Here is a 27,578-nt window from a genome sequence, read left to right on the forward strand (position 1 = left end):
GTTCCTCAAAAAACTAAAAACAGAACTATATAATCCAGCCATTTCAGTTCGGGTAGTTTTCTGAGGAAAATGGAAACACCAGTTTGAGATAACACCTGCACTCCTATGTTTGTTGCAGCATTACTTACAATAGCTAAGACAGGGAAGCAGCCTCAGTGTTCATCGATGGATGAATGGATAAAGTTGCAGCACATAAATACCACGAAGTCCCACTCGGCCGTCGGGAACAGTGGAATCTTGCCATTTGCAACAACGTGGATGGACCTTTAGGATATTATGCTGAGTGAAATAAGTCAGACACAGACAGATACTGTACGATCTCTCTTATACATGGATTCTAAAAAACAAAATCTGCCTCATAGATGCAGACAAGTGATTGGTGGTTGCCTGAGGGGAAGGGATATGGGGGGCCTGGCAAATGGGAAAGGGAGTCAAAAAGTACAAACCTCCAGTCATAAAGTAAATAAGTCATGGGGATGTAAGTTACATCATGGTGACTGGAGTCAGTAATATTGTACTGTATATTATGTAACTAAATAGTATATGGTAACAAGGAAGCTAGATTTATTGTGGTGACCATTTTGCAGTGTATACAAATACAGAATCATGTTACACACCTGAAACCAATGTTGTGTGTCAGTTAGACCTCAATAATATTTTTTTAAAAAGTGTTTCCAGGGGGCGCCTGGGTGGCTCAGTGGCTTAAAGCCTCTGCCTTCGGCTCAGGTCATGATCCCAGGACCCTGGGATCGAGCCCCACATCGGGCTCTCTGCTCGGCAGGGATCCTGCTTCCTCCTCTCTCTGTCTGCCTCTCTGCCTACTTGTGATCTCTGTCTGTCAGATAAATAAATAAAATCTTTAAAAAAAAAAAAAAAAAGTGTTTCCAGAAATACCTGTGTTGGTCCAGAGCCTTTCCAGGTGTCTCAGCTTAGTTACTCTTCCCTGAGCCATAGTTGGGACCCTGGTTAAAGGACTTTTGTTAAATAAATATGTTTTCAGTCACTTAACTCAGCTTTGCTCTTTGCAAAGGTGACAGTTAAAATTTCTGCCTTTTATTTTGCCCATCAGCCCAGCATTGCAAGTGGAACGGGCTTTCTTTTTTCTCATGATATATTCACGCCCAGCTTTGGGCTTGAAATTTTAGTCTCCTGCACAGGGAACTTTAGGATTTGGATGCAGATTCCCCCATAGTTCACTCTGTCCTCCTGTTTGCTGAATCACAGTGTCTTCTGGCTGTGGGGCCTTGACTTTGAATAGAGAGACAGATGCTTGGTAATTACAAGGTTTCCTTCCTACAGTAGGGGATTGGCAAGTAATTGCTTTGTTTTTTAAGGGAGAAATTTAAGCAGCATTTTAAAGAGCCAGACTCACAGCTTTTACATGACAGGAAAAATGAAGTGAACCCTTGAAATACTTTCACCTTCCTTCCTGAGGCAAAAGGGGTTTTGGAAGAGGAAGCTTGACTGAGATTCCACTGAAGCGAAGGGCAGGACAGGAAAGTCCCAAGCCACTGTCAGGGCCATCTTGGAAGGGCACCACGTGTTGCAAGTGTGCTGAGTCAGAGTCAGGTTATGCCCCACTGTTTTCAGGATATATAAGGAAGACTTTTGTGTGTGGGGGGGGGGAGTTAGAAAATACAAATAAGTAAAAGGAAAAATACACAAGTTTCCCACCACACTAAGCTAAGCACTGTTTACATTTTGGTAAACATCTTTCTAGATGCAGTGCATGTGCACACGTGTATGTGTGTGTTTAATTTAAAGATGAGCTTGTACTCTATATTTTGTAAACTAATTTTCCCCCTGTGTAAGATCATATAGTAACTAAATATTTTTCAGTAAATGTATAGCCTGGGATACATTTAGTCGAAGAGGACTCCCCTCTTAAGATCGTTGATGAAAGTTGCCAAATTTCCATCCCATCAGAAATAGGAGTGTCCATTTTCCCAAAGCGATTCTGGCAGTTACCCTTATAAAGAATCTTTGATAGTCTGATAAAAATAGTTGTCACGTCGGGACGCCTGGGTGGCTCAGTTGGTTAAGCAGCTGCCTTCAGCTCAGGTCATGATCCCAGGGTTCTGGGATCGAGTCCCGCATCGGGCTCCTTGATCGGCAGGGAGCCTGCTTCTCCCTCTGCCTCTGCCTGCCTCTCTGTCTGCCTGTGCTCACTCGCACTCTCTCCCTCTGTCTGTCTGACAAATAAATAAATAAAATCTTTAAAAAAAAAAAAAAAATAGTTGTCACGTCATCACCAGTGGGCAATGTGCCTGATACTTGTGGGGTTAAATGTGAATTCATTTACTTATTAGCCTTTTGTTTTGACTGTGCAAATTGTTTAGGTCCTTTGTTTTTCCTTGAGGTGGTTTGTCATTTTTCTACTTGATATGGTAAGAACTCTTGCTCTTGGTATGTTTAGATATTAAGTCTTTGAAATGTGTTACAAATATGCTTCACATTTCCAACATGATGTTTTGTCCCAGCATTTGATTATATTCCAAAAGCAGGAAGAGATTTTGAGGAAGGAAGCCTGAACTGGCAGGGTACATGCATGGCAACTATAGAGCCTTTCCTCCTCAACCAACATGGAAATCATTGCTTAGGGAAAAAGTGGGTTCAGGGTTCTCACTGAACAAACCTAAGCCAAGACAGTGTTTCCCTGCTGCCTTAGGGTTCCAGAGAACCTCACTGAACTTGAACAAGGAGCATTTCCTAGTTTCTTTTATTTCTTGATGCTGGATTGTTTTGGGGGTTTTGTGGAGGGGGGGGTTGTTTTGTTTTCAGAATTTGGAGCTGGAAGAACTTTTAATTTTTTAAATAAACCTTATATCCTAGTGGACAGTTAGTAGTATATATGGAGTGTCATTTCTGTCAAACCATAACATTTCTAACTGGAGAGCAGGGACATGGACCAGTAATGTGCTCTTAAGACATTCATGTTTCTAAACGACCTTACTTATAACCTCATTTCCAGGATTCATTATTTCTGAGCCAACAATAAATTAGCCTTACTGAAAGTACCTTTCTCTCTTGACCCTGATTTAGTTGCTTTTTAAGGAGCTGGTATGGTTTAGATTCAGAATTACAATAAAGGACGAAGCAGGCGGAGTCCAAGCTGGCCCCAGATGGCCCCCAGACTCGGGGAGGAACCCCTAGCTTCTCGGAGCCCAGCAGGCTGGCAGTGGGCATGCAGGGCTGCCAGAAGGCTGTGTCGGCATGCTTGGCTGGGCCCTTGGGTCAGGTGGCTGAAGCAGGGGCTGGTGGGGAGAAAGAGGCTCACCTTTTTTGGCAGGAAAGGAGCCCTCAGCAGTATTTTCCACCTGCTCTGGGGCTCACAGAGGCTGTGAATAGGATATGCTTCCAGTACCTTCTTGAACAACAAGAGGCTCATTCTGCACCAAAACAGGCAGGGCTGGCTGACTTGCTGAGGACATCCAAGGAGGGAGCAGGCAGGACAGAGGCCCCTTATCTCCAAGTAAACATGAGCAGACCACAGTGAAAAAGCTAAAATCTGTACAAGAAAGGTGTAAAGTGCTTGGGAATCCAGAGGAAGGAGTGCATTTTGTCTGAAGACAAAGACAATAGGAGAAGTGTCCTGAGGAAGCTCCACTGAGCTCGGTTTTGCAATCGGGTAGAGAATGGATGCATGGGGCTGGAGGAGGCCAGACAGGCACGCTCTGCTGAGGAAACAGTGTTGGGCCCAGGCTTGGAGACCTGGGTCGTCCTTTACACTGGGGTCAGTGAGGGTGACGGTGAAGGAGAGGTAGAGAATGAGATGGGCAAGGTAGGAAGGGGCAGCTGGCACTCTGTACTGGGTGCCGGGCTATGTGGAGTGTGGAGGCCCTGGGAGGGCCTGGGCTTGAAGGGTGGTGGTTTTTGGACCAACGCAGAGGGGCTCCCGGGCTCCCACAGCCAGGGCTCCACCCGGTTTGGCAGTCAGGGAGCTGCTTATACCAAAGTGGGTGGCGGTCGAGGCACCTGCTGCACTCTGCCGAGTGCTGTAGGGCAAGGTCCGTGCAGGCCAGTGGGTCAGTGTGCTCGCGGGATGGGTGAGCCCGGACTGGGGGCCGGGGGATGGGTAGCACATCCACCCCCACCAAGGATGCAGAGCCTGGGTGCACCCGAGGAGTGTCGCTCCCTGCCGTGGCCATCACTGCAGTGAAGAAGGCGACAGTGACCTCAGCAGCCCCAGGACAGACACAGGGAGGAGAGCAGCTCCAGGTTCCAGGCTGGGGCAGTGTCAGCCGCTCTCCCCCGGGACACCTGGCAGAGAGGCTGGTGGCACCTGCTGGCCCTGAAGGGTATGAGGAGCACTTGTGGGCCGTAGGATTGTCCTGTGGCTGAGCCTATGTGGGGGGTGAGTTGACAAGGCAAGCGCTCTTGGTGCTTGGAGACAGAAAATTTGGGATCTGTTGGGGTTCTGACTTTATAGTTCAACCTTCCTCAGTGTCACTCAGCCTTCGGGTTTATCTCTGACATGGGCAGAGGAATAGCTGTTTCCAAGGTTTGATGTGAAAAATGGGAAGAGACAATGTGTGTGGCAGCGGTTTATGAACTCTAAAGTGCTATAAAGGAGGGTGTTTTCCCTGTTGTTGCTCCTCTCTGCAAGAACCCCGCAGGGGCTGTTCTGGCAGGAGCCCCCTCACCCCTAGACCCTGCCCCTGAGCCACCCACTTGCAGCTCTGGGCAGAGGAAGGGCTGGGGTTGGGGGCTGGCCTGGAGGGCTACAGCAGGCTACGGGAGGGGTCTCTGTGTGCCCCGAGGGCCCCACTCTGGGAGGCGCAGCTCCTGGCGCCTGGCCGGGACACTGGTTGGGTCTGAGTTAGGAACTTGCTGAGTTAGGTTAATTTCTCTGTGTAATGAAGTAAAGGAAAATGGCTTGAACGTACTGCGTCCACTTGGGGCTTTTCCATGCCTTATTACCCGGGAGGGCCATTTGGTTTAATTATCTTGGGAGGCATCCAGCACATGTACCTGGCTGGCAGTGGGCTCCCGTCTGCCCTGGGACAGAGGCTCCTGGGTCTGCATCCTGAGTAGCATGTGCCCCTTGCCCAGCAGGACCAGCCAAGCGTGGCCACTGATGAACAGGAAATGGGTCACTGTGGTTAAGTGTATGGGGGCCAGACTTTCAAGGCTCAGATCCAGCCACTTTGACAAATCACCAAGTCTCCTGCTTGAGTTCCTTGCATCTCTAAAACGGGGACAGTAACTTCTTAAAGTGTAGGATGGAGACTAAATGAGCTGACATGTATCAGGGCTCAGCACTGGCTCTTATTTGGAGATGCTAAGGAACTGCTGGCTTTTTAAAATTCAGGTATTGCTGGCGTGTAAGATTAGTTTCAGGAATACAAGATAATGCTCTGATATTTGCATATACAGTGAAATGATCGGTGTAAGTAGTTGACATCCGCCATACATAGTTACAGTATTTTTTTTTTTGGCCCGAGAACTGTTAATATCCACCGTCTTAGCAACTTTGCGGTACGTAATACAGTGTTACTAACTACAGTCACCCTGCCCTGCAATACCACCCCAAAACTTATTTCTTTTGTAACTGGAAGTTTGTGCCTTTGACCTCCTCTGCTAGCTGTTTCAATGATCGCAGGAGAGGATCGGAACGCAGACGGAGCAGTGAGGGGCTGGCTGGGCCGCAGGATGAGGGACAGTAGGATTACGTGGAACCGGGCATGCTGACCACGCTGACTGAGGGCAGGAGGCCTGACTTGCCCGGCAGGTCAGTGAACAGGAGCCGCTCGTGTGGCCGCCCCCACCAGAATGGCAGGTGCAGAGAGCGAAGGTAGAAACCCCGCGTGGAGGAGCAAAGCAGACCTGCAGAGCCTTCCAGAGGGAGGCAGCCTCTCTGTTGTAGGCAGAGTGGGGCTGAGGGGCATTTCTAGGAGGGCTGTGGCATCATGATGGTCACGCTGTCCCACGTGAAGCCTGGCACTAATGATGGTGGAGCTGGAGAGACTGACTGAGGTCACTTGGGAACCTCTCCTGGGAAGGTGCCAGGGATCTTGGCGGGAGCAGTTGTTCTGGGACTGGGGAGTGGGTTAGGGGGGCGGGAGGGTTGAGAAGAGGTTCCAGGGAGGGGACGGTTGGGATGTGGTGCTGGCCACCGGCAGGGAGAGCAGGAGCAGCAAGGGTTGAGTGGGTCACCTGTGAGGCGATCCCCAGGGGTGGACATGTAGGTGGTCAGCCCAGAGGGCGGCTGGAGCTGGGGTGAGGGGCGGAGGTCACAGAGCGAGGACTGTGGCTGGCGGTGAGGCAGCACAGGAGTCCCTTCCAGGTCCTGCCCCTTCTGGGGTAGCTTTATGGGCCAGGAAAAGGACCCCCTAACTGGCTTGGCAGTTGGATCCTTCCCATCTTCTGTATGTCACCCGAGGAACCTGGACAACAGCTGTCTTGGGTTGATTCTTACTGGTGTCTTTAACCATAAAGGAGGCTAAAGTCAGCCCGACCTGCCGAGCTACAGAAAAGGCCTGGGAATGCGGGCCTGTGAGAGGCTCCTCATCTGCACGGAGCTCTGGGTCCGGCCGGCATCCAGCTGCAGGGGAAGCCTCTGTGCTCGGGCTGTGTGGCAGCTCAGGAAGAGCTTTTATGGGGACATTTGTCCCTGCGAGGTTTATATAGAGCAGAAAAGGAGCAGGTAAGAGGTTCAAATGGAGGTGAAGAGAGAAGCAGCCCCTTCATGTGAGGAATCACACGTAGACGGGATTTAACCCAGCGCCACCAGCTCCCGGATGTACCCCGAGTGCTGTGCCTTCCAGGACGCTAGAGAACGCATGAGTGCATGTGGGTGAGCACATGTGAGCTGGCCACTCCGCGGCAGGTGGCTGGGAGGTTTGTGTCTGCGGAGGGAGAAGGAATGGCAGGTATGGCCGTGGAGAGCGAGCTGTGAAGGGCACTTTCCCTCCTTTGCACTCAGCATGAGCTTGACAGCAGATCCTACTAATGAAAGAACCACTTGATGACCCCTTTTATTATAATCCCCGTAAAGGAGTTGATGGGATTCCTTGGTGCTGTGTCAGATCCTGTCTCTGCAGAGAGGCCGTGGAAGGTGGGAGCAGAGGGAAGGCCATGTCCCGTGTGGGGACTTAAATCGTCATCAGAAGTGGGAGGTGCGGAGCACCTGGGTGGCTCCGTCGGTTAAGCGTCCGACTGGTGACTTCGGTTCAGGTCACGATCTGAGGGTTGTGAGACTGAGCCCCGCCAGGCTCCGCACTCAGCAGAGTCAGCTTCAGATTCTGTCCTTCCGTGGTCGTGGCGTACCAGGCCCGTGGTCCGCCGCACCTGCAGCATTTCATTTCGTCTTCAGGATCGCTCTTAGAGGCGGGTGCTGTCTGCTCCCCCACTTTACAGATGAGGCAGAGCCGCCTGACTGCCGCCCCCGTGCCCCTCGCACAGAGCATTCTGGAGATTTTGCTGTGTCTCAGCTTCGTGCCCGGCCAGGCTCTCTGGTCGAGTGCTCGGTTCTCAGGCAGAGCTGTCTCCGAAAGGCTCTTCCATGGCCAGGAACCAGGTCCTGTTCACGGTGTTGCCGGCCCCATTATCATCCCAGCCGGGCAGTCGCCAGGGGCATCAGCCTGCCTTTGCAATGCCATTTCTTCTTTGTGCCCATGGCAGTCCCCTCTCCCCTCTCTGATTCTGCAGCCCCAGGGCCGCATGGCATCGGGATCAAGACCGAGTCATCTGTGGGACTTCTGTCCCCTGCATGCTTGGGGATAAGGCACCATTGCCACCATTTCCTCAGGGAATTTGCTGCATCAAACCCGGAACCTTGCACCCATGCATGTAGGGTTCTGTCCCACGGTGGGGTGACCGCACTCGGAGTTAGGAAGGGGCTTTCCCTCTCCCACCAGAGGCAGGGCCGCTTTTCACCTCACTTAGAAGGAATGAGATTTCCTCCAGTGAGGGCTCGCCTTCCTACCTGCTGCTCATCGTAGCTGCTATTAACTGAGCACTTAGGACACGCAAGGCACGGCGTTCCCAAGAAGTGCGCAGATGCCACCGTTGTCCCCCTCCCACCGTCCTGTGAGCAAGACAGCTTTAGGCCCTTCTATGGCAGTGGCCACAGACATGAATTTAAGGTTGTTTCCTGACTGGGGATAACAGCTGTGTGTTTTAAAGAGCCAGAAAGACCGTTAGATGGCCTTAGTCCAACCCCTTCATTCTGCCCACCTGGGAAGTAGCCCTGTGTCCAGCATCGGGCTGCTCCTCCATGGGGACACCAGGCTGGCACCTTCCTGTGTCCATCTGCTGCTCCCCCGCTCCACTCCGCCCCCCACTGGGGTCCGCACACACCGCCGGCACCTACTTGCACAGCATGGGGCAGGCACTGTATCAGGTCCTGGCCCTGCGCTGTGCATTCACAGTGACCCTCGGGGTTGGCATGCGACCTCTGAGTCATGGTCACGGGAACATATTAAATGAGGACCGTGCCAGCCCTGGGGGCAGCTTCATACCAGACAGGGGCTACCGGGGGGAAAACCGGGGCAGCCTCTGTTGGCCCATTCGTCAGTGGTGTGAATGGTCCCTCTGTGTTCTGCTGTCATTCTGGAGCGCTCTGGAGGAACCCCAGAATGTGGAAGGAGGAGGTAAGGCGAGCAGAGGCCAGGAGGCTGGGGCTCCGCAGAGACACTTGGGATCCCTCCAGGGTGGCAGATGGGAAGACGGGAAGAGAAGGTGGGAGACGGGAAGCAGCCCCTCCTGGCCAGTTGGAATTCTCTCCTTAGTGAAGTGAGCTAGGAAAGCGACACAAAGCCAGCCGCTCTTCCCTGAAGCATCCCTTTGGAAAGGTGACTGCATAGAAAGGAAGGAACCTGCGCGTCCCGGTGTTGGATGGCTCCCGGCGCTCTGCGCACGCTCTGCTCTGCCGGTTCGTGTCAAATCAGGGGGCTGTGCCTGACAACAGAATAATAAGGACAGCGGCAGGAGGAGTGTCCGTCGCGCCTGAGCGTGCTCCAATGTGTCCTCTCTCCCTTAGCCCTCCCCGCTGCTCTGCCGGGCAGGTAGCCCGAGTCTCCGGGCCGCATGGCTCACCAGCGGCCAGATGCACAGCCAGGCTCTTGCTGCTAGCGTCGGCCACCAGCTGTCGTGGGAGAATGGCAGGGTTCACACAACTGAAACCCGTGATACAGAAGTGCCCGCAGCACTTCCAAACGTGTACCAAACAGGTACACGTTTGGGGAGGGAAGGGAGACGCTCCTTCCTACGCTCTGCCCACGTCCTCCTGGATATTTTTTTTAATCTTTGTGAGGTTCTTCTATCCTCTAAGAGAGAATGAGAGAAAGCTCAGATGAGCTCGTGTCTTTGAAAACTCCAAGTCTGCCTGGCCATCTATGTATCTCACACGTAAGGGATGAGGAAGGGGGGGTTTATCTTCCTTGGTTCATCCCCAGCATCCAGGGAGGAAATTTCAGCCGGCCCACCTGCTCTCTGCCTTTAGGACCAACTGACAGTTGGCACAAAGTGTGGGAGGAGCTTCCCTGTCTCTGTGGCACTGAGCTCGAGCTGTACCCTCCTCCCTTCTGCGGGCTTAGCCCCACACCCCTCCAGGCAAGCCTCTCCTTGCATTTTGCCAGCAGCTGCAAACAGCTGCCTTTCCTTCCCAGAGTCTTGACAAACAATACCCCAGCCACAAAGAGGAATATTTATAACCGGCACAAAACAAGTGTTTGCTATGTTAACATTTTTGGGAGTCTTTGATTTTTTTTTTTTTTTTTTTTGTAGTCTCATTAAAAATTCATCCCCTGAGGTCTCTGCTGTTTTCAGTCTCCATAAGTTTGGGGTGTTTTTGTCTGTCTGCTCTCAGGCCTTCTTAGAAATGTAGGTAGGAGAAGGAGGAAATCCCAAAGTAGAAAGGGGGGCTGGAAGCCTTTGGAATTGTCTGGAGAGAATCCACTGCAGCCCCCTCAGCATGGGGGCGGGGGGTGTCAGGCAGGGGACACTCCAGGCACGGAGCTGGGTCTGTAGGCTCTGGAAAGGTGACCTGGGACCGGAGGTCCCTCCTGCTTCTCATGGACTGTTGTGACCTCCTGTGCAAGGAATGGAGTGAGTCTGAGGCAGCGAGGCCACGGCACACAGGATATCAGGGAGGGTTCTAGAAATCTCTGAGGCCCTCTTTCTAGTCTTGCAAATGAAACCACCCTTGATGTTGAAAGGGAAGTTAGAAGGACATCAGGATCTCCCCTGCTGTCTTTTTCTGCTTCTAAAGGCCATACATTGAATGATATCATTTGTTACCAGAAATCATATTCAGAGAAGCATAAAGAAAAAAATGGAAATGACTTATAATCTTACCACTCCGAGGTGATATCATGGAAATGCTTGACTGAAATCTTTTCCATCATTTAGAGTTTACAGACCCTTTTTTAAGTTTGGACAATACCATTTGTACTGGTTTCTAATCTTTTTAAAAATGGTCTGGTGACAGTTTTCTTATGCACTTAAATAGTCCTCAAGAACATTCCTTTTTAATGTCTAGAGAATTGCATATCACGAATGTTCCCTATTTGGTGACATTTAGTTTATCTGGACTGTTTTTCCTTTGTAAAACACATGTACATCCTTGAATATTCTCTTAGAATAACATCCAAGCTTGTGAATGCTTTGGAAAGGCTCATTTCTCCTTAAAAATTTTGTGCCTTTGAGGTGCCTGTATGATTCTTTTTTTTTTTTTTTTTAAGATTTTATTTATTTGACACAGAGAGAGAGAGATCACAAGCAGGCAGAGAGGCAGGCAGAGAGAGAGAGGAGGAAGCAGGCTCCCTGCTGAGCAGAGACCCTGAGATCAATCATGTCCCCAGCTGAAGGCAGAGGCTTAACCCACTGAGCCACCCAGGTACCCTGCCTGTGTGACTCTTTGATTTTGGCTCAGGTCATGATCTCAGGGTCTGGGAACGGTGCCCCACGTCAGGCTTCACACTCCACGGGAAGTCTGCTGGCGGATTCTCTCCCTGTCCTCCTGCCCTTCCCTCATGCTTGAGCGCGTGTCCACGTGCTCTCTCTCTCTCTCTCTAAATGAATAAATGAGTGAAGGAATGAAATGTTAGGAGTTCTTATACTTGCATGAGCAGTATGTTTCTGTGAGCTCAAGATCATACTGGGGCTGGTGTCTGCCATATGTGTGAACATTTAGGGGAGAGTGTTGTCTTGTGTTGTCCTTCCCCACTATGCGTGGCGGACGCGTGGCCCCAGCTCCCTGGTCACCTCCAGCCTCAGTGGTCATGGCTCGTCTGTCCCAGAGCCACCCTGCCCCTGGCCATAGACCTCGACGTCCTCCTTAACGTGTATGCAGACGGGTACTGCCTACTCATGTTGACGCAAGAGCCAGAATCCGTTTGCCGTCTCTGAATCGGGCTGACATCGCTTCTGAAGAGGTGTGCACAGCCCACAGTTTATTCATTCCCAGGGGGGTGAGAGGGCGTGTGTAGGGGAAGTGCCATGGCTGATACTCAGTGAGACCGCGATCCCCCAGTCTTCACCCCAGTCCCTGTCAATCAGTAGTCACTCTGCCGTCTACCATTGGAACGATCTGGGAAATTGAAGCCTTTATTAAAAAAGAAAACTCCTTGGGAAGGGTCCTACGTGAAGGCATGACCCGCTGGCACTTCAGTTCTCAGTCAGAATCCTGGCAGTGCTGCAGAATTTGGGTCGGGGGGTGGCGCGTGGGGGGTTCACCCTGAAGAAAGCCTGGGCCAGCTGGGGGTGGCAGTAGAAACAAAGCCACCTGCTCCGGGGCCCCAGAACCTCCTTGCTCACACCTCGTTTGGCCACAGTGAGGCTCCGGGGAAGGGACCCACATCTCAACGTGGGCTGATTGGCTTCTGTCCAGCAACTGTGGTGTGACGGGACCAAGTGGGGTAGTAGCTTCCGTCTTTATCACCACTTAGCTCACGGGCCGTTGCAGAGAAAATCCCTGTGTAAGGAAGATGTGAAGTTAGGGTTTATATGGAAGTGTGCCAGCCTTCCCACATGCACCCTGATTTGAAGGGTTTCGTTTGAAGGGCGCATTCTGTGTTGTTAGCGTTTCTGTGGGTTACTCTCCAGGAGGAACCTCTTTCTCAAGAAGAGAACATTTGTGGGCTGATGGTGGGGAAGACGTTGACGGCATTTGCTCGGTATAGTGTCGTGTTCTGCATCTCTGTGCAGCTTCCCCTTCTGATGAGTCACTCCAGCTTTTGTGTCTTTATGCATGAAGATTAGGAAGAGGTGTATGAGCTTTGCCTTGACCTTTTTAGCGTGGGGTCGCCTTGCCTGGGAAGGGGATGTGGAGATACCCAAAAGCTACGAAACTGCTGTCTAAACGGGGTTGCAGTGCAATCTGCCGGGAATCTGATCCATCGGAAGGGGAGTGCTGAGCCGCCGAGGACCCTGCTTTTTCCATCATAAGTGCCCCAGCTTGTTCTTTCCTGACTTACGACCTTGGAAATGCAGTTGCCTGGGCTTCATGGGCAGTTCTCCCCCCTGCTGTCTGTCTGCCTGTGCCCTGGCTGGGTAGGGATTCTCCCAGTGGGAAGCGTGCACCTCTCCCCTCCACCCTACCCCATCACCCTCCCCATCCTCCATGCTTCGGCACCTGCCGTGAAGCGGCACGTGGGGAGCTGCCTGGGGTGGTGTGTGTCCATGGCAAGGCATCCATGTGGGGGATGGAAGCAGCCTGGGTTTGTACCCATGCTTGGACCTTGAACAGGTGGCCCAAGCTCTGTGTCTGTTTCCACATCTGCAAAACTTCCCTTAGAAATGTGGTGTCAACGTCCATAAATCCCTATGGGCACATCATCACCTCTGAACTAAGGTTAGGGTCCCCTCCCCACACTGGACACCTCAAACTTCAGTACTTTGTGGAATTAAAGAATGTACCTCAGAGGCTTCCTTCCAGAAGCAATAATCTGCCTTTTGTCCAATTTGAACGAATCTGTTGGGCATGGCACAACACACTTGGGTTTCTACTCTTAAGTTCCTTGATGCAGTGGCCTGGGGCTAGGTGGCCGTCACCTCTGTGTCATCCTCAAAAAGCAGCTGTTTCTTAAACATCCTGGAATTATTTAGGATTCATGTCCCAGCAGGTCTTTCCAGTGCCCAGAAGCGGGGCCCCCAGGACTGATTTAGAGACAGCCCCCACTGGCCCAAGTGAAAGCTGCTGCTCTTGGCCTGGAATTCCGTCTCATCCAGGGCTGTTTTTTTCTCTGTGGTGCTTGCATTGTTTTAAGAACCTCACCCTGAAGCAGCCTACTTTGAAGTTTAGGGGGGAAAAAAACATAACAATGCCATAAGAAAGGGTGATTGGGATGGCTTTTGTGTTAGCAAGTATCAGCCACAGTTTAGAAGATGGCATGGGTGAGCCGAGCCTCAGAGCATGTGCAGGTGAGACAGCCACCGGTCCTCCTGATCTGAGCTGGGCTGTGACCCTGGACTGTGTCTGTGAGTGCCTGGTCCCATGCAAGCCCAGACGGGGAAAGGAGGCCCACATTTATGGAGCATATTTTGGAAAAGAAGTAGAATGAGCTCCTGTTTCGGGGGGGGGGGGGGATGCCTTCCAGCTAGTACGCAGAGTCAGATCACAGATGGGCAATTTGCGAGGAGGTTCTTGGTTTCTCTGCCTCGTCTCTGTAGAGACCTCCACAGCTGTTAGCTCCATGTGTTGGATGGTGTCATGGGGGCCATCAGAACTGGGAGAATCTTCCAGGAAGAGGTGTGGTGGTCAAAGGCATGGACTCAGGCTGAGCCATTGGGCATGGATTCTGGTTCTGCCCCTTGCTGGTTGTGTGGCTTAGGCAAGTCCCTTACCCTGGGACTCGGTTTCCTCATCAGATAAGTAGGGGGTCAGTGATGGTACAGATCTCTCAGAGCTGTCATCCAGGAATAAGTGAACAAAGTTACCATGTATAAAGCAGAACGCAAATAAAACAGAAGTGATGTGTATGTGTATGCTAAACAAAATACACATTCTTCCGTATTTACTGAAAAATAAATACCCACCCCGCAACAACCCTTGTGGAGCTGGACTTGGGGCGTGTGACCCTGAGAAAGGAAAGGCTCTAGGAAGGAGGGGATGGTAGGAGCCCAGAGGTCAGAACTGCCTCCACTCAGTCACCGTGACATCAACCTTCTCCCGTCCTTATTTCCTCCTGGGAAGGTGAGGCTGTCGGTGCCACCTGTCCTGGAGGCTATAGGGTGGCAGATGGGATGGGGTCAGCCTCCAGTGCTCCCCCACTGGCTTATCTCTGTGAGTTGTATCGTGAACACAGATTCTTAGCTAACAGGCCAGCTCTGCCCTTGTCCCTTGCCCTCTCTGGCATCGGCCCTACCTTCATTTTAGGACGAGGACACCAAGGCCCGAGCTGCTTCTTGCTCACTCGCCTGAGGACAGTCATTACCAGGATGCACTCCATTCTTTCCGTCACTCTGGTATCTCTTTCTCCGTCCCTGCTCCCCTTTGTCTTAAGTTTTCTCATTCCACATTCCCTCTCCCAGGGTGTGGGTGGCTGTGCGGTGAATTAGAGGGATATAATTAGTGTGCAGGGATAAAGCCCCTCCAGCTTGCCGTCGTTCTTCTTGGACCGGCTGTGCTGAGACAGGGCCTGGTACCATCTGTCCCTGCAGAGTGCCATGGGTAGCCCAAGGTAGTAGAAAGGGGGATGGGCACTCCCCCTGGAAGCCATGCCCTCTGCCCTACCCTGGTGATCCTGCAGTGCCCTCCCTATGGTGCCCCCAGCACACGCGCGTGCGCACGCGCGCGGACACACACACACACACACACACACAGCAAATACAAATGGCCTGATGAAAGGAGGAGCCAGGTGTGGGGTCCACAGACCTGGGCTGGGCTGTGACAGGCCGCAGTGGGCTGTGCTGGTTAGGCTGAGCCAGGAGGGGAGATGCCACCACCTTAGTCCTAACAGGTTTTTCTGGGGGAGGGAGTCGGGTACCATCCCCCTGCCGCCATGCGCGGATCCTGCAGAACCAGTTGCCTGCATGGGGAGCCCAGGAGCCAGGCCACCCTGGACGGTAGGGGCCGGCGGCGGAGGAGCTGTCCCCACTAGCATCTGCCCGTCGGCCCAGTTCCATGCAGTCGTCTTTGATCTCCTGTGCATCGTTGACCCTGACCGTGGTCACACGGGAGCTGCTTCTCCAGCCCCTGAGCAGAAGTCGGGGCCGCCCTTCTGATGCCACCAGCTGGGTTCAGGTGGCGGTGTGACCAGTACCTTCTCTTCGGGGCTGGTAAAGGCCAGGCCCTTTCCCCCTGGGGCCTCGCAGAGCCTTCTGGCTTCTCCACAGACCCTGGCATTGTCTCTGGCTTGGGGCCCAGACTTTGCGGAGGTCACGATGGGCCGGTGCCAACGGCCTTTTGTCTGTCTGCTTCCTTGGGCTCCTAGTACTTTCTCAGTGCTGAGACTGGATGACAAAAATGGCACATTTATATGCCCAGCCCCGTCTATGCATCCCTGTAACTCTGTGTTTAAGTCTCCTGCGTAGACAAGCACAGAGTCTAAATCCAGGGTCTGGAGAACTGAGCGATGCGGGCGCGTGTGTCCCCCCCACACCCCCGCCCCTTCTGCAGGTCCACGCATGCGCACGCCTCGTCTGCTTGCGCACGCGCACACCGTGTGGTCCTCTCCGGGCCTCGGGCTGCCTGCAAGGGTCCCGGCACCCAAACCCCGGGCAGGCGTCATGGACCTGACCCTCTCAGTCTCCCCCCTCCCTCTCCCTCAACGTTTTCTCGGGAGCCCCTCAGTGCTCTCGGCCTCTGTGAGCGGCGCGATGCTGCTGGTGACCCTGACATACGAACGATCACCTTTGAACACCTTTCCCTCCCCTCCTCAGCACGCTCCCTCCCGAGCCCGCAGTAGGCCAGACTCGGCCCCCCGCGGCGAAGACACAGCAGGAACCTGTCGGACCAAACTCCCCTTCCATGTGGACCTCACACACTCCCCTTCTGGTTATTTCTCCCTGGGGATTTGCCGTGAATGGTCAAGTGCTGCTGACTTCCTCCGGAATCAGGCGGGATTGCCTGTTTCTACTCCAGCAGCCGGACTGTCGGCGCTGTGTGCTCTGGCGGCCCCAGTGGGCCCCATCCCACTCCTTTTTGGGGGGCGTGGGTGGCGATGTGCCTCAGCTCAGAGTTCTTTCTAAGAATTTCTTTCAGTCGAGAAAACAATTCCCAAGTCCATATATACTTAAATAGTCAGTTTTCAGCTTCTGTCTTCTCTCCCTAAGCCTTTCTCCTTCCGACACTTCTGTGCCTTCCCTCACATCCGTTCTGACGGTCAGAACTTCATCACTCCTGCGGAAAATCAGAAGAACCACAAACCTAGAGAGACTCAGCCATCTGGGAGTCTTCATGCCCACACGCGTGGGATGCACGTGGTGGTGGGAAAGGGAATGTCAACTCCTTCATTCACCAGCTTGTATGACCTTGAGCAGGTCCTTCCTGAGCTCGTGCTTCCACAGCTGCAAAGCCGGTGTCCCAGGGCCTCTTGGGTTGGCTCCTGTGATAATTAAATGTGGTCAGGGAATTGCTCGTTGTAGTGCTTGATGCCAAGAAGACCTTCTGTCAGGCACACCAGAGTTTTCTGTTCGGTTAGGTACATATTTGGAACACCCCTCATAAAGCCCAGGCAACAACTCCCCATCCTTTTCATTGTTCACACTCTCCCTGTGTGCCTGCGACATGGTCCCTCTCTCTGTTGCCTTTCTTGCAGGAAGGACTAGGGTAGTCCTGGGGAACATGTGCCATGCCACGTGGAACTGGCCAGAGCTGGTGGCAAGGTGGGGTCAGGCTCATTCTGTGGGCTCAGCTAAGGCCCAGTGTGTGGGAGGAGGTAGGATTAGGGAAGGAAGCTGAGGAAGCAGAAGCACCCCAGATAAAACCTGGACATGAGCCTGGTTTAGTTTGGGATGAAGAGCCGCAGTGCGTGTACTTGGGGCAGCAAGATGGGAGCAAGAAAAAGCTGTGAAGTCATGGAGGAAATGAGAAAATTATCTGTGCGGCCCCTCCCTGCTGGTCACTGTGCACGCAATGGGGCCTTTGAGGTGGGGTGGCCCAGGAGCCCCTCAGCGCCATGTCCCTTCCCCATCATCTTTTTCCCAGGTAGGAAACACACTCCTGCTGCCCTTTCTATATCCAAGCAGAGGCTTTAAAAATACAGCTTCCTGTGAAAAAGAGACACAGTGTCTGAATGAAGTATAAACTGTGGTTGCTATGGCTGCTGCTCTGTCATAGCCATCTGGTACGTCCGCTCTGAGAAGTGGGACTGAAACTGGGGGTATGGGACTGGCGGCCGCTGGTGTGCGTGTGATTCACTCCCGTCACTGGGCGCGCACGGGGAAGCAGAGGCTGAGCGAGGCGCCTCCCACTCCATCCGTGTCCAGGCTGTGAATGTCATGGTATGTTAGTGTCACTTTACCAACATGGACACTGTGGCTCAACGGGTGCTATAGACTGATGATTAGGCCCCCCACCCAAATTCCTGTGCTCAAACCTAATTCCCAAGGTGATGGTATTAGGAAGTGGGCCTTCGGGGAGGCACTTAGGTCATGAGGGTAGGGAGTTTCATGACAGGATAAGTGTCTCAGAAAAGAGTCCCAAGATCTCCCCAGACCCTCCCCTGCATGGAGACACAGCGAGAAGACGGCCCTCTGTGAACCAGGGAGTGGCCTCTACCAGACGCCAAGTCTGTCAACACCCTGATCTTGGACTTCCTCTCCAGAACTGTGGGTAATCGATTTCTCTTATTCAGGCCACCGAGCCTGTGCTGGTCTGTCATGGCGGTCCCCATGCACGACAATTGAGAGATTAAGTCTCTCAGCTCATGAGTTCCGGAGCTGGAGCCCAGTCTGAGTCCTTGACTTTCCTGGACAGCAACTATTACAACATCGTGTGACAGGAGACGTTCGTACAGGTCTCTTACATTCCTCAGGGTACTTCCATCATTGTCTTTACTGTTTCATTAGTCGTGAAAGGGAGATGAGGCAAGTTAATCAACCCAAAACGGAAAACCAGAGAAACTTCAATTTCCCAGTGTTTAGTGAGACAGTGGATGAACCAGGAATAGAACCAGCTCCCGCCAGTCCCTCTCAACCCCTGACCCCAACTGCAGGTGACTCTACCTGTCATCCTTACCGACACCTCTCTCGACCGTGTTTCAGCTCAGCTCTAAGGATAAGTGAGATTTGTAGTTGTGCGGATGAAAGGTGGTGGGGGGTGGGATAGTGTCCTAGTGCATAAGGCAGGTCCTAGGTGGAGGGGTTTAGCCTGGACCAGCCATTCTCAGTGGCCACATGGACCGAAGAAGGCTACAGCACACTTAGCCATGGAGGACTCACAAACTCATGGGTGGTCATGGAATAGTGTTGTCACCCGGCCTTTAGGGTCCTGCCACCAAGGGAGTCGGAGTCACAGTGAGGCTCTGTACCTGCTAGCCTTCATTCACCCCTTTGACATCGGACCTGCTGCTCTGTAGGCGTGTGTGTGCTGGACACTCTGTTAACACGCTTCCTGCCTCGTTACTTTGCATTGAAACTGATCCGGTGAGGGGGGAGTGTAAACGTCCTTTGTTCTGTCTGTCCAGGCAGGTGGGAGCAGATCTGTGTTCATTAACAGAGTCTTGGCCTGGAACGTAGTGTACCAGCCACAGCTCTGGAGAGAGAGGACACGGAAGGTCCTCGGGCCCAAGCGGGTGGCTCTGAGTTGACCCTTTCTGTTTCAGCTGCTGCCCGTGAGCTCACTGCATGTGGGGGTGGTCAGGGTCACCTCTGCCCAGCAGAGCACCCCTCCCCGCTGCAGATGTTTCACAGGGTCAGTGGCAGGAATCAAGTACTTGCCTTGGCTGTCGCACTTGAATAGAATTGTATATTTCATGTAAGTTAAGACTCTTTCTTGTATGTGTACAGGTGTCCTGGGCGGTGAGTGGTTTTGAAGGTGAGCTGTCTTGGGCAGTTTTCACGTGGCCGCCTCAGGTGCACGTCACCCTCTCTCTGTCAAGTAGCTCTTTGTCACGTCACATTTGGTCACGCGGTAGATTTCATGTCTGCATCAGCCAACACACGAGCCCCCTTCTGGAAGAGCCGCACACCCCCTGTTCTGGGGCCCGTGTTTCCTACTATCAGTTCAGCTCAGGGGTCCGATTCAGGAACTGTTTCTTTGTGCTTCCGGTGTGCTTGACAGCCACAGTGCTTTGTTCCTTGAGGAAGACCACAGGCAGAGTGTCCTCTTCTGTGTCCTGATAGGGGCCCCACAAGCAGGAGCACAGCTGGTGCTGCCCCTGGGCTTCTCCAGCCGAGTATCTGTGTGTTTTCTAAGGGTTCCGGAGAATAGTTTGGAGCTTGCCGTGTGCTCCATGGAAAGGCACCATGGAGAGGACGGACCGTGATCTGAGCCTGCATCGGTAGCTGGGTAAGCATTGCGGGTTAGAGCACAACAGGACAGGGCACTGGACGCTGCTCACAGCTGCCCAGGGACACAGGTGTGGGCGACCCCATCAGGCCACACAGATGAGGTGCCGAGCCTCAGGGCAGCCGGGAGCAGGGCCAGGACCCATGTCTGAGGCTCCTGCCCATGTGTGCAGACTTCCTTGATCTGGCTGCAAATCAAACTTGTTACTGGTCTCTTAGCTGCGGGCCACGAGGCTAAACCAGGAAAGAAAGCTTGGGGTTCCAGAGGGGCGTGTGGCTGGCTTCTGCAGCCAAGACTGTGGAGGGCCTGCATAGACCATCATACAGACCGTTCTTCCGCATGTCCGTCAGCCGCTGGGTGGTCGGGGCAGGAAAGACATGGAGAGAAATGAGGATCCTTGTAGCAGAAGATAAAACCCAGCTGCGGCCAGCACTGAGGACAAAGGCTTGACCACGCTCTATGGTACCCTTTTATAGAATGTAACATCTCAATTTTTTTTTTAACCTCTAAACTGAGAGGAATATTTTTGTGATAATGGGGGATGTTCTTCTATATTTTTATAACTGCTTAATTTTGCCTGGACATAATGATTTCATTTTTTTAACCCTTTAACTCTGAGTACTAAGTGATCCTTGTCTGTGTCACGACACTGCAGACAATTGATGCCCCAAAATGCTAGTCTATGCAAAACGCCGTTCTCCTCTCAAAGTGAATGATTTTGTCTCCAGAAGGTTGGACTTCAGAAAGCCACACTTCATTTCCAGAGAGCATGAAGGTGGGGATCCGGGCCCCATGCGGCTGTGGTCGTGCAGTGGGCACAGGGAAGGCTGCTCCCACAGGACCCTCGCTCACTCCCAGTGGGACTCGTGGTGAACTGGCCAGGATGGGCCGTGGCCTGTGTCTGAGGTTTTATTCCCTCTGCGGTTCTTCTTACTCCCATTTGATGGGTCAGGAAACCAAGATGCAGAGAAGGTGTGTGGCCTGCCCAAGGTCACATAACCAGCAGCTGTAGACAGGGGGAGGACCAGAAAGAGTTCCAAAGTGGTTTCCACCAGTTCAGAAAGGCAGGAAGTTGAACAAAACAATACCCAGAGCCTGTCCACCTGAGCTGGGGACCCAGAAGTCGTCGGTGACACTCCCCCTCCCACGTCCTGCCCACTGATCAGCTGTTCCCACTTCCCAGGTGGTCTCCCTCCCCAGGAATTACCACATTGCCCCTTCCTGGCTCCCCAGACCTCTCATGTGTCTGCAGGTGTGGGCAGGTGGGGCAGGGGCTGTCCGGGCTCCCTGCCCAGCCAGCCAAGGTGAGCCGGGCTGCAAAGTATTGTACTCCTTCCAGCCTCGCCCACCCCAGCCCTGCTGGCTTCCTCTTCCACACAGATGTTTCTAGCTGCTCTTTTTACCAGGCATTAACATGGGCTGCTGTCCCAGAAACCAGATCCTTCCCACTGGAGTCAGCAAAGATGCCCTTCCTCCCCACTTACCCTTCCCACTCCCCCTCCCTGCTCACCCTCCCCGCTTACCCGCTTTCTGTCCACCTTGTCAGTGGGTGCGTCCAGCGCACTATGAGCTGGGCTGGGAGCAGTACCAAAGTCCTACCTTGGTCGTCACACTTCAGCTGGGTCTTAGGACCGGAGAATGGAGGCAGACCCAAACAAGTGTCTAAGTCCCTAATAAAACAGCCCTAGACCATGACATATGCAAGGAGGGAGGCCTACTTGGGATGGAGATTGACAGGACCAGCAGTGGTGTCTGCTTGTGGTTGGGTGAGTTTCACCACCTAAGGAAGCTGGAGCTCCAGGAGGGCTTGCGTCTGGCAGATGGGTCCGCGTGGACGTGGGCTCTGGGGTGGAAGGTGCTCGCCAGGGCGGGGCCTGCCCCTGGGCGGGCCTGCGCACCTGCTTGCCTGGCCTTGGAGAGCGGCCTGGGAGGCAGGGCCTCATGTGTTTTAAGTCACAGGAGAGTTTTAATGAAGCAGGGGAGTGTTGTGATCTGGTTTATGTTCCTTAAAAATTTTTTCTCGTTGCTAGGAATCATTTGGGGGAGGCTGTTTTTGTCTTCTAGGCCAGAGATGGTGGCCCCTGGGGGTGGCCGGATGTGCCCATGGGCTGGATGTGGGGGTGGGGGTGTCGGGGGAGGAATCCACGGTGGATCAGGTTTCTGCCTGAAGTAACCAGAGGGAGCTGGCCAGGAGAAGAAAGGGAGAGGACGAGGGATCTGGAGTTTCAGTTCGGGCTCGTGGGGTTTAAGATACCAGCCTCACTCATGTCCTGGTGCAAATGGAAAGGATACGCCGGTGAGGGCCGCTGGCTGGTGGAGGCCCTGGCCCTAGGGCTCGGGTCACCTGCAGGACCCTGGGTCACTTATAGTCCGTTACCCCCACCCAGCACACGTACAGGGAAGTGGAGCACGGTGCGGGGTACAGAGGTACGGACCAGAAGAGGGAGCCGCTGTGGTCACCCCTCAGTGAGGTCCCTGCCCGAGCTCACTGGCTTCAGGAACAGGCTAGGCCCTCCCCACATACCACATGCAGCAGGGATTCATCCTAAAGCATGAGCACGGCCTGTGGTGCTCACAGCCCTGCGTGCTCTGTGGGGGGCCTCCCAGGCCTGTGCCCCTTCGTGTCCACAGCCATCTCTGCGGTCCTTCTGGGGAGCTTCTGAGACCTCACCTCCCCAGCATCTGGACTCAGGTTCCTCTTGTGGGCACCCCCACCCCCCTGTCTGATATCACTGCTGCCTGCGCCTGTCATTACACTGAGAATGCCCGGGGAGAAAACACCGTGTCTTACTCCTTTCTGTCCCCAGGATCAGTATGACCCTCAGGTGTTCACTGGGTAAGCGGTTCTGATGGCTGCCCTTGCCTTACAGTCCCCTCTGTGAACAAGACACTTGTTCTTGTAGTCACCCCTGGAAAGAGGGGTTGGCTTCTAGCTTGGGGTGGTGGGAGGAGTCTCTTGGGGGATCTGAGCATTAGTGAACCATTCTTCCTTCCTTCCTTTTTTTTTTTTTAAAGATTTATTTATTTATTTTAGAAAGAGAGGGGGGCGGAGAAGGGAAGGGCAGAGGGAGAGAGAGAATCTCCAGCAGACTGCCCTCTGAGCACAGCACCCGACACCGAGCTGGACCCCATTGCTTGGAGATCATGACTTCAGGGGAAACCAAGAGTTGGAAGCGCAACAGACTGCGCACCCGGGCAGCCCATCGCTGAGCCATTCTTGATGCTACCCTGGCTCTGTGGGCCTGCTGCAGCATCCTGGGATTGAGAGAGCACGTGATCCCTGGTAGGCCGAGGGAACCAGATGGGAAATGGTGATGGGGCCTCGAGGGCTGACATTATGGGGTGGGGAGGGGAGCGGAGAGGGAGAGAGGAGGGAGACGATGATACGAGCTTGTATGTGGCAGTGCAGCATCGGCACCATCGACCTGCAGAGCCCTGTACCCCAGCCCAGACCCCAAGGGCACACACACACACCTGCTCTTCCTCCTCTGGGCCCTCCCTTACCAGCCTGCCCCGATCCATGTGCCCAGTCCCACGTTGCCTTCGCATTTTTGTCAATGCAGTTCTCCCTTTCCCTTCAGAGTTCCTTCTGGCTGTGCGCTGTAACCCTCTATCCCCCACAGGGAAAGCTGTGCCCGGCAGAGGTGGAGGGAGCTGGTGGGCTTCGCAGACCACACATCTGGCTTAAGTCGTGTGTGTTTGTGTGTATGTGTGTGTGTGTGTGTGTGTGTGTGTGTGTGTGTGTGTACATGCTGTGCACAGATCAGCCACATGCCTCCTTGTCCACTCGTGAGAGCAGAAGGGACACTTTGAAATAATTACCCCGGCAGCAGGTGCTCTTGGACTGGCTCTGGGCCAGGTGGGATGAAGGTCACGTTCACTGGAAGGCGCTTAGAAGTGAGTGACCTGGGGAAGTGTCCCTATACTTCAGAACTTCTAGTTCGTCACCTGCAGAAGGGGATGGTGATCCACCAGGACGAGGACGTTGCGAGGCTCATCTGGGTAGAATCTGGAAAAGCTCCTATAAATGAATCAAACATAAGACCGGCTTAGCTTGGCTGGGGACGTTGCCCACCCCCAGGGCCATATTCTTCAATGGTCATATTAACAAAGGTAGTGATATGGATCGAATCTGAATGGCATTTCCTCCCTCCCTCCCCTCCCTCCTGTCCTCCCTCCTTTCTTCCTGGTGACTGGCCTGTGCCAACACTTCTCAAATAGGAAGCATCACAAGAGCAGAGGGGGACAGTAGAGGACTCGGAAATCCAAACCAAACAGATAAGAGGGTGCCGGCTACTTCCCAGTTGCTTCCTGAAGCAGTTGGCCAGGGCAGAGTTTGCTGTGAGAACTCACTTGGAAATTGCCTGGGAGGCACAATTACTTTAAAGTTAACTTTTGGAAGGGAAGGTTTCATTCTGCTTACTCAGCATGATGGAGCAATTAAAATGCTGGTTTTCCTCCTCTTTGAGAGCTACCCCTGAATAATTTATGGCTTCACCCACTGGAGGCTGTAAGTCTTCGCTGAAACACAATGATTTCCACTAAGAGTGGGTGTGGGGAAGCAGGCTGTTCCTGCTACCCAGGGCCCCACTGGCTGCTGGCCTCAGTGTCACTGCAGCTTGTGGCCAAGGGCAGTTAGACGGCCTGATGCCCTTCCCAAAAAATGGCTGGTGACTGGCCGTGAATATGGTGGCTGCTTGGCTGTCTGGGCCTCTGTTTCTTCTTCTATAAAATGAGGGCAGTTAGAGCATTGGAAAGCCCTCAGCCCAAGTCACAGGATTTCTGTGGCTGATGCCTCAGGAAAGGTTTCCAAGTTTCCACAGCAGCCTTGCAAAAAGCAGGCATTCCATTTTCCACGTGGGGCACTTGGAGGCATTTATCTAAGACTGTGCACTTAGCTACAAGTAAATTCAGGGTTTTGGCTCCTGAATCTATCTAACCTAAAACCTGGACTGCCTTGTCATTGTCTTATTTTGCTGGGAAAAACTTGTGTTTCAGAAACTGCCTATACCACTAGTGGAGAAAGGGGGGATGGTAAAAATTCTGAAGAGCGTGCATAACTTTTATTAGAAATTGCAAAGCCCATCTCCTGCAGGGTTATCTGGCTGGCTTAGTCGGTAGAGTATGGATCCCTGGCTCCCAGGTCATGAGTTTGAGCCCCAAGTTGGACATAGAGATTATGTAAAAAAGATTTAAAAAAAAAAGAAAAGAAAAAGCTTGTCTCTTAGAAATCCCTCCACATTGTTAGCCTGGCTTAAGTCACTATATGGAATTGAAAGCCATCTCTCTCTCTTTTTTTAAATTAACATATAATGTATTATTTGCCCCAGGGGTACAGGTCTGTGAATCAATTAGTCTTACACATTTCACAGCACTCACCGTAGCACATACCCTCCCCAGTGTCCATCCCCCAGCCACTCCTCCCCCCCCACCCTCTAGCAACCCTCAGTTTGTTTCCTGAGATTAAGAGTCTCTTATGGTTTGTCTTCCTCCCCAGTCCCCTTTTGTTTCATTTGTCCCTTCCTTCCGCCCAGGACAACCCCCCCCCCTTAAATTCCTCATATCAGAGAGATCATATGATCATTCTCTTTATCTGATTGACTTATTTCACTCAGCATAATACCCTCTAGTTCCATCCGCGTCATTGCAAATGGCAAGATTTCGTTTCTTTTGATGGTTGCATAATATTCCATTGTATATATATACCACATCTTCTTTATCCATTCATCTGTGGATGGACTTCTAGGTTCTTTCCATAGTTTGGCTATTGTGGACTTTGCTGCTATAAACATTCAGGTGCACGTGCCCCTTCGGATCACTACATCTGTATCTTTAGGGTAAATACCCGGTAGTGTGATTGCTGGGGCATAGGGTGGCTCTATTTCCAACTTTTTGAGGAACCTCCATCCTGTTGTCCAGAATGAAAGCCTATCTCTTCATGGTGCATGTATGTATTTCCAACCGCTGTCCCCGCATTAGCCAAGAGCTGTGAGGTTTTTGTATTTTGGCTAAGTTATCCAAAGGAGCCCCTTCAGATTGAGCAATACGTTTCAAGTTGCCAGGCGTGCAGTTGGAGGGCAGAAGGAGAGCAGTCTCGTCTGCGTAGGCATTTCAGGCCCGGAGCGGTGCCGGCATCCGTAGCGAAGTCACTTCCAGAGAGTGAAGTTACCTCCCCTGGGCAGAGCGCGGTGTCCTTCCCTTGGTGTCCTTCCCTTGGTGTCCTTCCGCCTGCTGGTTGCGTCCTTTTCGGGCTGGGCGAGAACGCGGGGCGGGGGTGCGGGGTGTGCGGTGCGGGGGAGTGTGGGGTCCCCGGCGCGCAGGGGACGGTGCGCCCCCGCCCAGCCGCGTGCCCCGCCGGCCACCCCCAACCCCGGCCGCCTCTGTTTCAGGTCCCACCCGAAAGATGCCGCCTGGCGCCAGCGCCATGGACTTCTTCCAGCTCTTCGTCCCGGATAACGTGCTGAAGAACATGGTGGTGCAGACAAACATGTACGCCAAGAAGTTCCAGGAGCGCTTCGGCAGCGACGGCTCCTGGGCCGAGGTGACGCTGCCGGAGATGAAGGCGTTCCTGGGCTACATGATCTCCACCAGCATTTCCCACTGCGAGTCGGTCCTGAGCATCTGGAGCGGCGGCTTCTACAGCAACCGGAGCCTCGCCCTGGTCATGAGCCAGGCCCGCTTCGAGAAGATTCTCAAGTACTTCCACGTGGTGGCCTTCCGCTCCAGCCAGACCACGCACGGCCTCTACAAGGTCCAGCCCTTCCTCGACTCCCTGCAGAACAGCTTTGACTCTGCCTTCAGGCCTTCCCAAACCCAGGTGAGCGCCCCCACCCCGGGCCTCCCCGGTGGCAGCCCGCTGTCACCCAGAGGGCGCCGCTGCCCTTCTCACCCAGACTCAGCACTCCCAGCCGGGGCAAGGTCAGAAAACAGGGGTTCTGCTTGGACTCGGTTTCCCGCCTCCTTGCCCGCACCCTCCCTCCCCGGAGTGGTGCTGTCTTTCCAGGTCACATGTTTGCCAGGCCGATGTGGATGTTCTTCCATGAAGAAGAACCTGTGATGGTAACTAGCCCATGTTCTCTGAGCGCGTACCCGCTGTTGCTGGTGGTAGGGGTGAGGCCGGGTAGGCGGCACCGGGATGGAGGCCAGAATCTCAGCCACTAGTCAGGTGTCAGGTGCCCGGAAGTCACTCGGGTGTGGGGGTCCACGTGCCACGAGTGTGGCTTTTGGACCAGGGTCCAGTAGAGCCCCACACCTAGTGGTTATGGCCCCCTTCCCAGCTTCCCTCCCTGGTTCTAGAAGGTGCTGTTTGTTCTCAGCTCCTGAGCCACTGCCTGCTGGTGCTGATGTGTGGCCAGTACCCTGGGCTGCAGGGAGATTCGAGGTTCAGAACCAACCTCAAAACTGTGGAACCGGTCTAGCAACTGAGGAGGTGGCTTGTTCCGGGGATGCCTCTAACCAAACGTTGAGGAAGCTTTTGGCCCATGGGAGTCTGATTCCCATGATCAGTTCGATGCAGTAACAAAAACTGACATCACTTTTATTTGCACACTTAAAGGGCCCTTGGTCCACCCGCACTTTCTTGTGCTGTTTCTGTAAGAGCCTTCTTCCTAAAGCTCAAATTCTTTTTGACTCTATCTTGCCTTTTTTTCCTGCGCAGCTGAAAATCACAGGGTTTTTGTGGGGGAAGATATTGTCCTATTTCAGGTCTGTGGGAGCCTGTAACCAGTTTATGAAAGCGTTCCCCTTGCTGTTCTGCAAATGCGCTGGGCTCATTATGATTTCCAGGTGTTTGCCATGCTCTTTCTGACTCCCGGAAGCTTCTCCCTCTTCTCCGCCTCAGCAGATGTGCCCAGTCTCCGGGGTCCAGTGCGAGGCCTGCACTCCCATGCTGGCTCTGCTTTCCTGAATTCCCTCACTCTTTATAGGGCAGCTGAGTCCCATTCTTCCTTGTCCCCCTTGTGGCTCTTTCCTTCCAAACAGGAGATGGGCTCTTTTCGGGACACAAGCCCTGCCTTGCACAGGGCTCGGCACGTTTTTTTGTTTGTTTCACTGAATATTTGCATGGTTGGAAATGAACCAGACCAGAGCCCTACTACCTGGATGCAAATGGAAAAGAGCAGTATTCTGACCATCCTTGGGGCCAAACATTTGTACAGCTACTGGCAGAGGCTGTGGGCTCACT

The 27,578-nt window shown here is 53.2% G+C and overlaps 1 protein-coding gene across 1 annotated transcript in view; it reads left to right on the top strand.

Annotated features, from left to right (window-relative positions):
- Nucleotides 1-27,578, top strand: part of PGBD5 (piggyBac transposable element derived 5) — a 93,261-nt gene that overhangs the window by 35,889 nt on the left and 29,794 nt on the right. Inside the window, exon 2 of the mRNA XM_059397250.1 lies at nucleotides 25,786-26,213. Coding sequence (XP_059253233.1) covers nucleotides 25,786-26,213 — 428 coding nt within the window. The remainder of the gene's footprint in view (nucleotides 1-25,785; nucleotides 26,214-27,578) is intronic.

Source organism: Mustela nigripes, chromosome 4 (genome assembly GCF_022355385.1).
Source record: "Mustela nigripes isolate SB6536 chromosome 4, MUSNIG.SB6536, whole genome shotgun sequence".
Taxonomy (NCBI): domain Eukaryota; kingdom Metazoa; phylum Chordata; class Mammalia; order Carnivora; family Mustelidae; genus Mustela; species Mustela nigripes.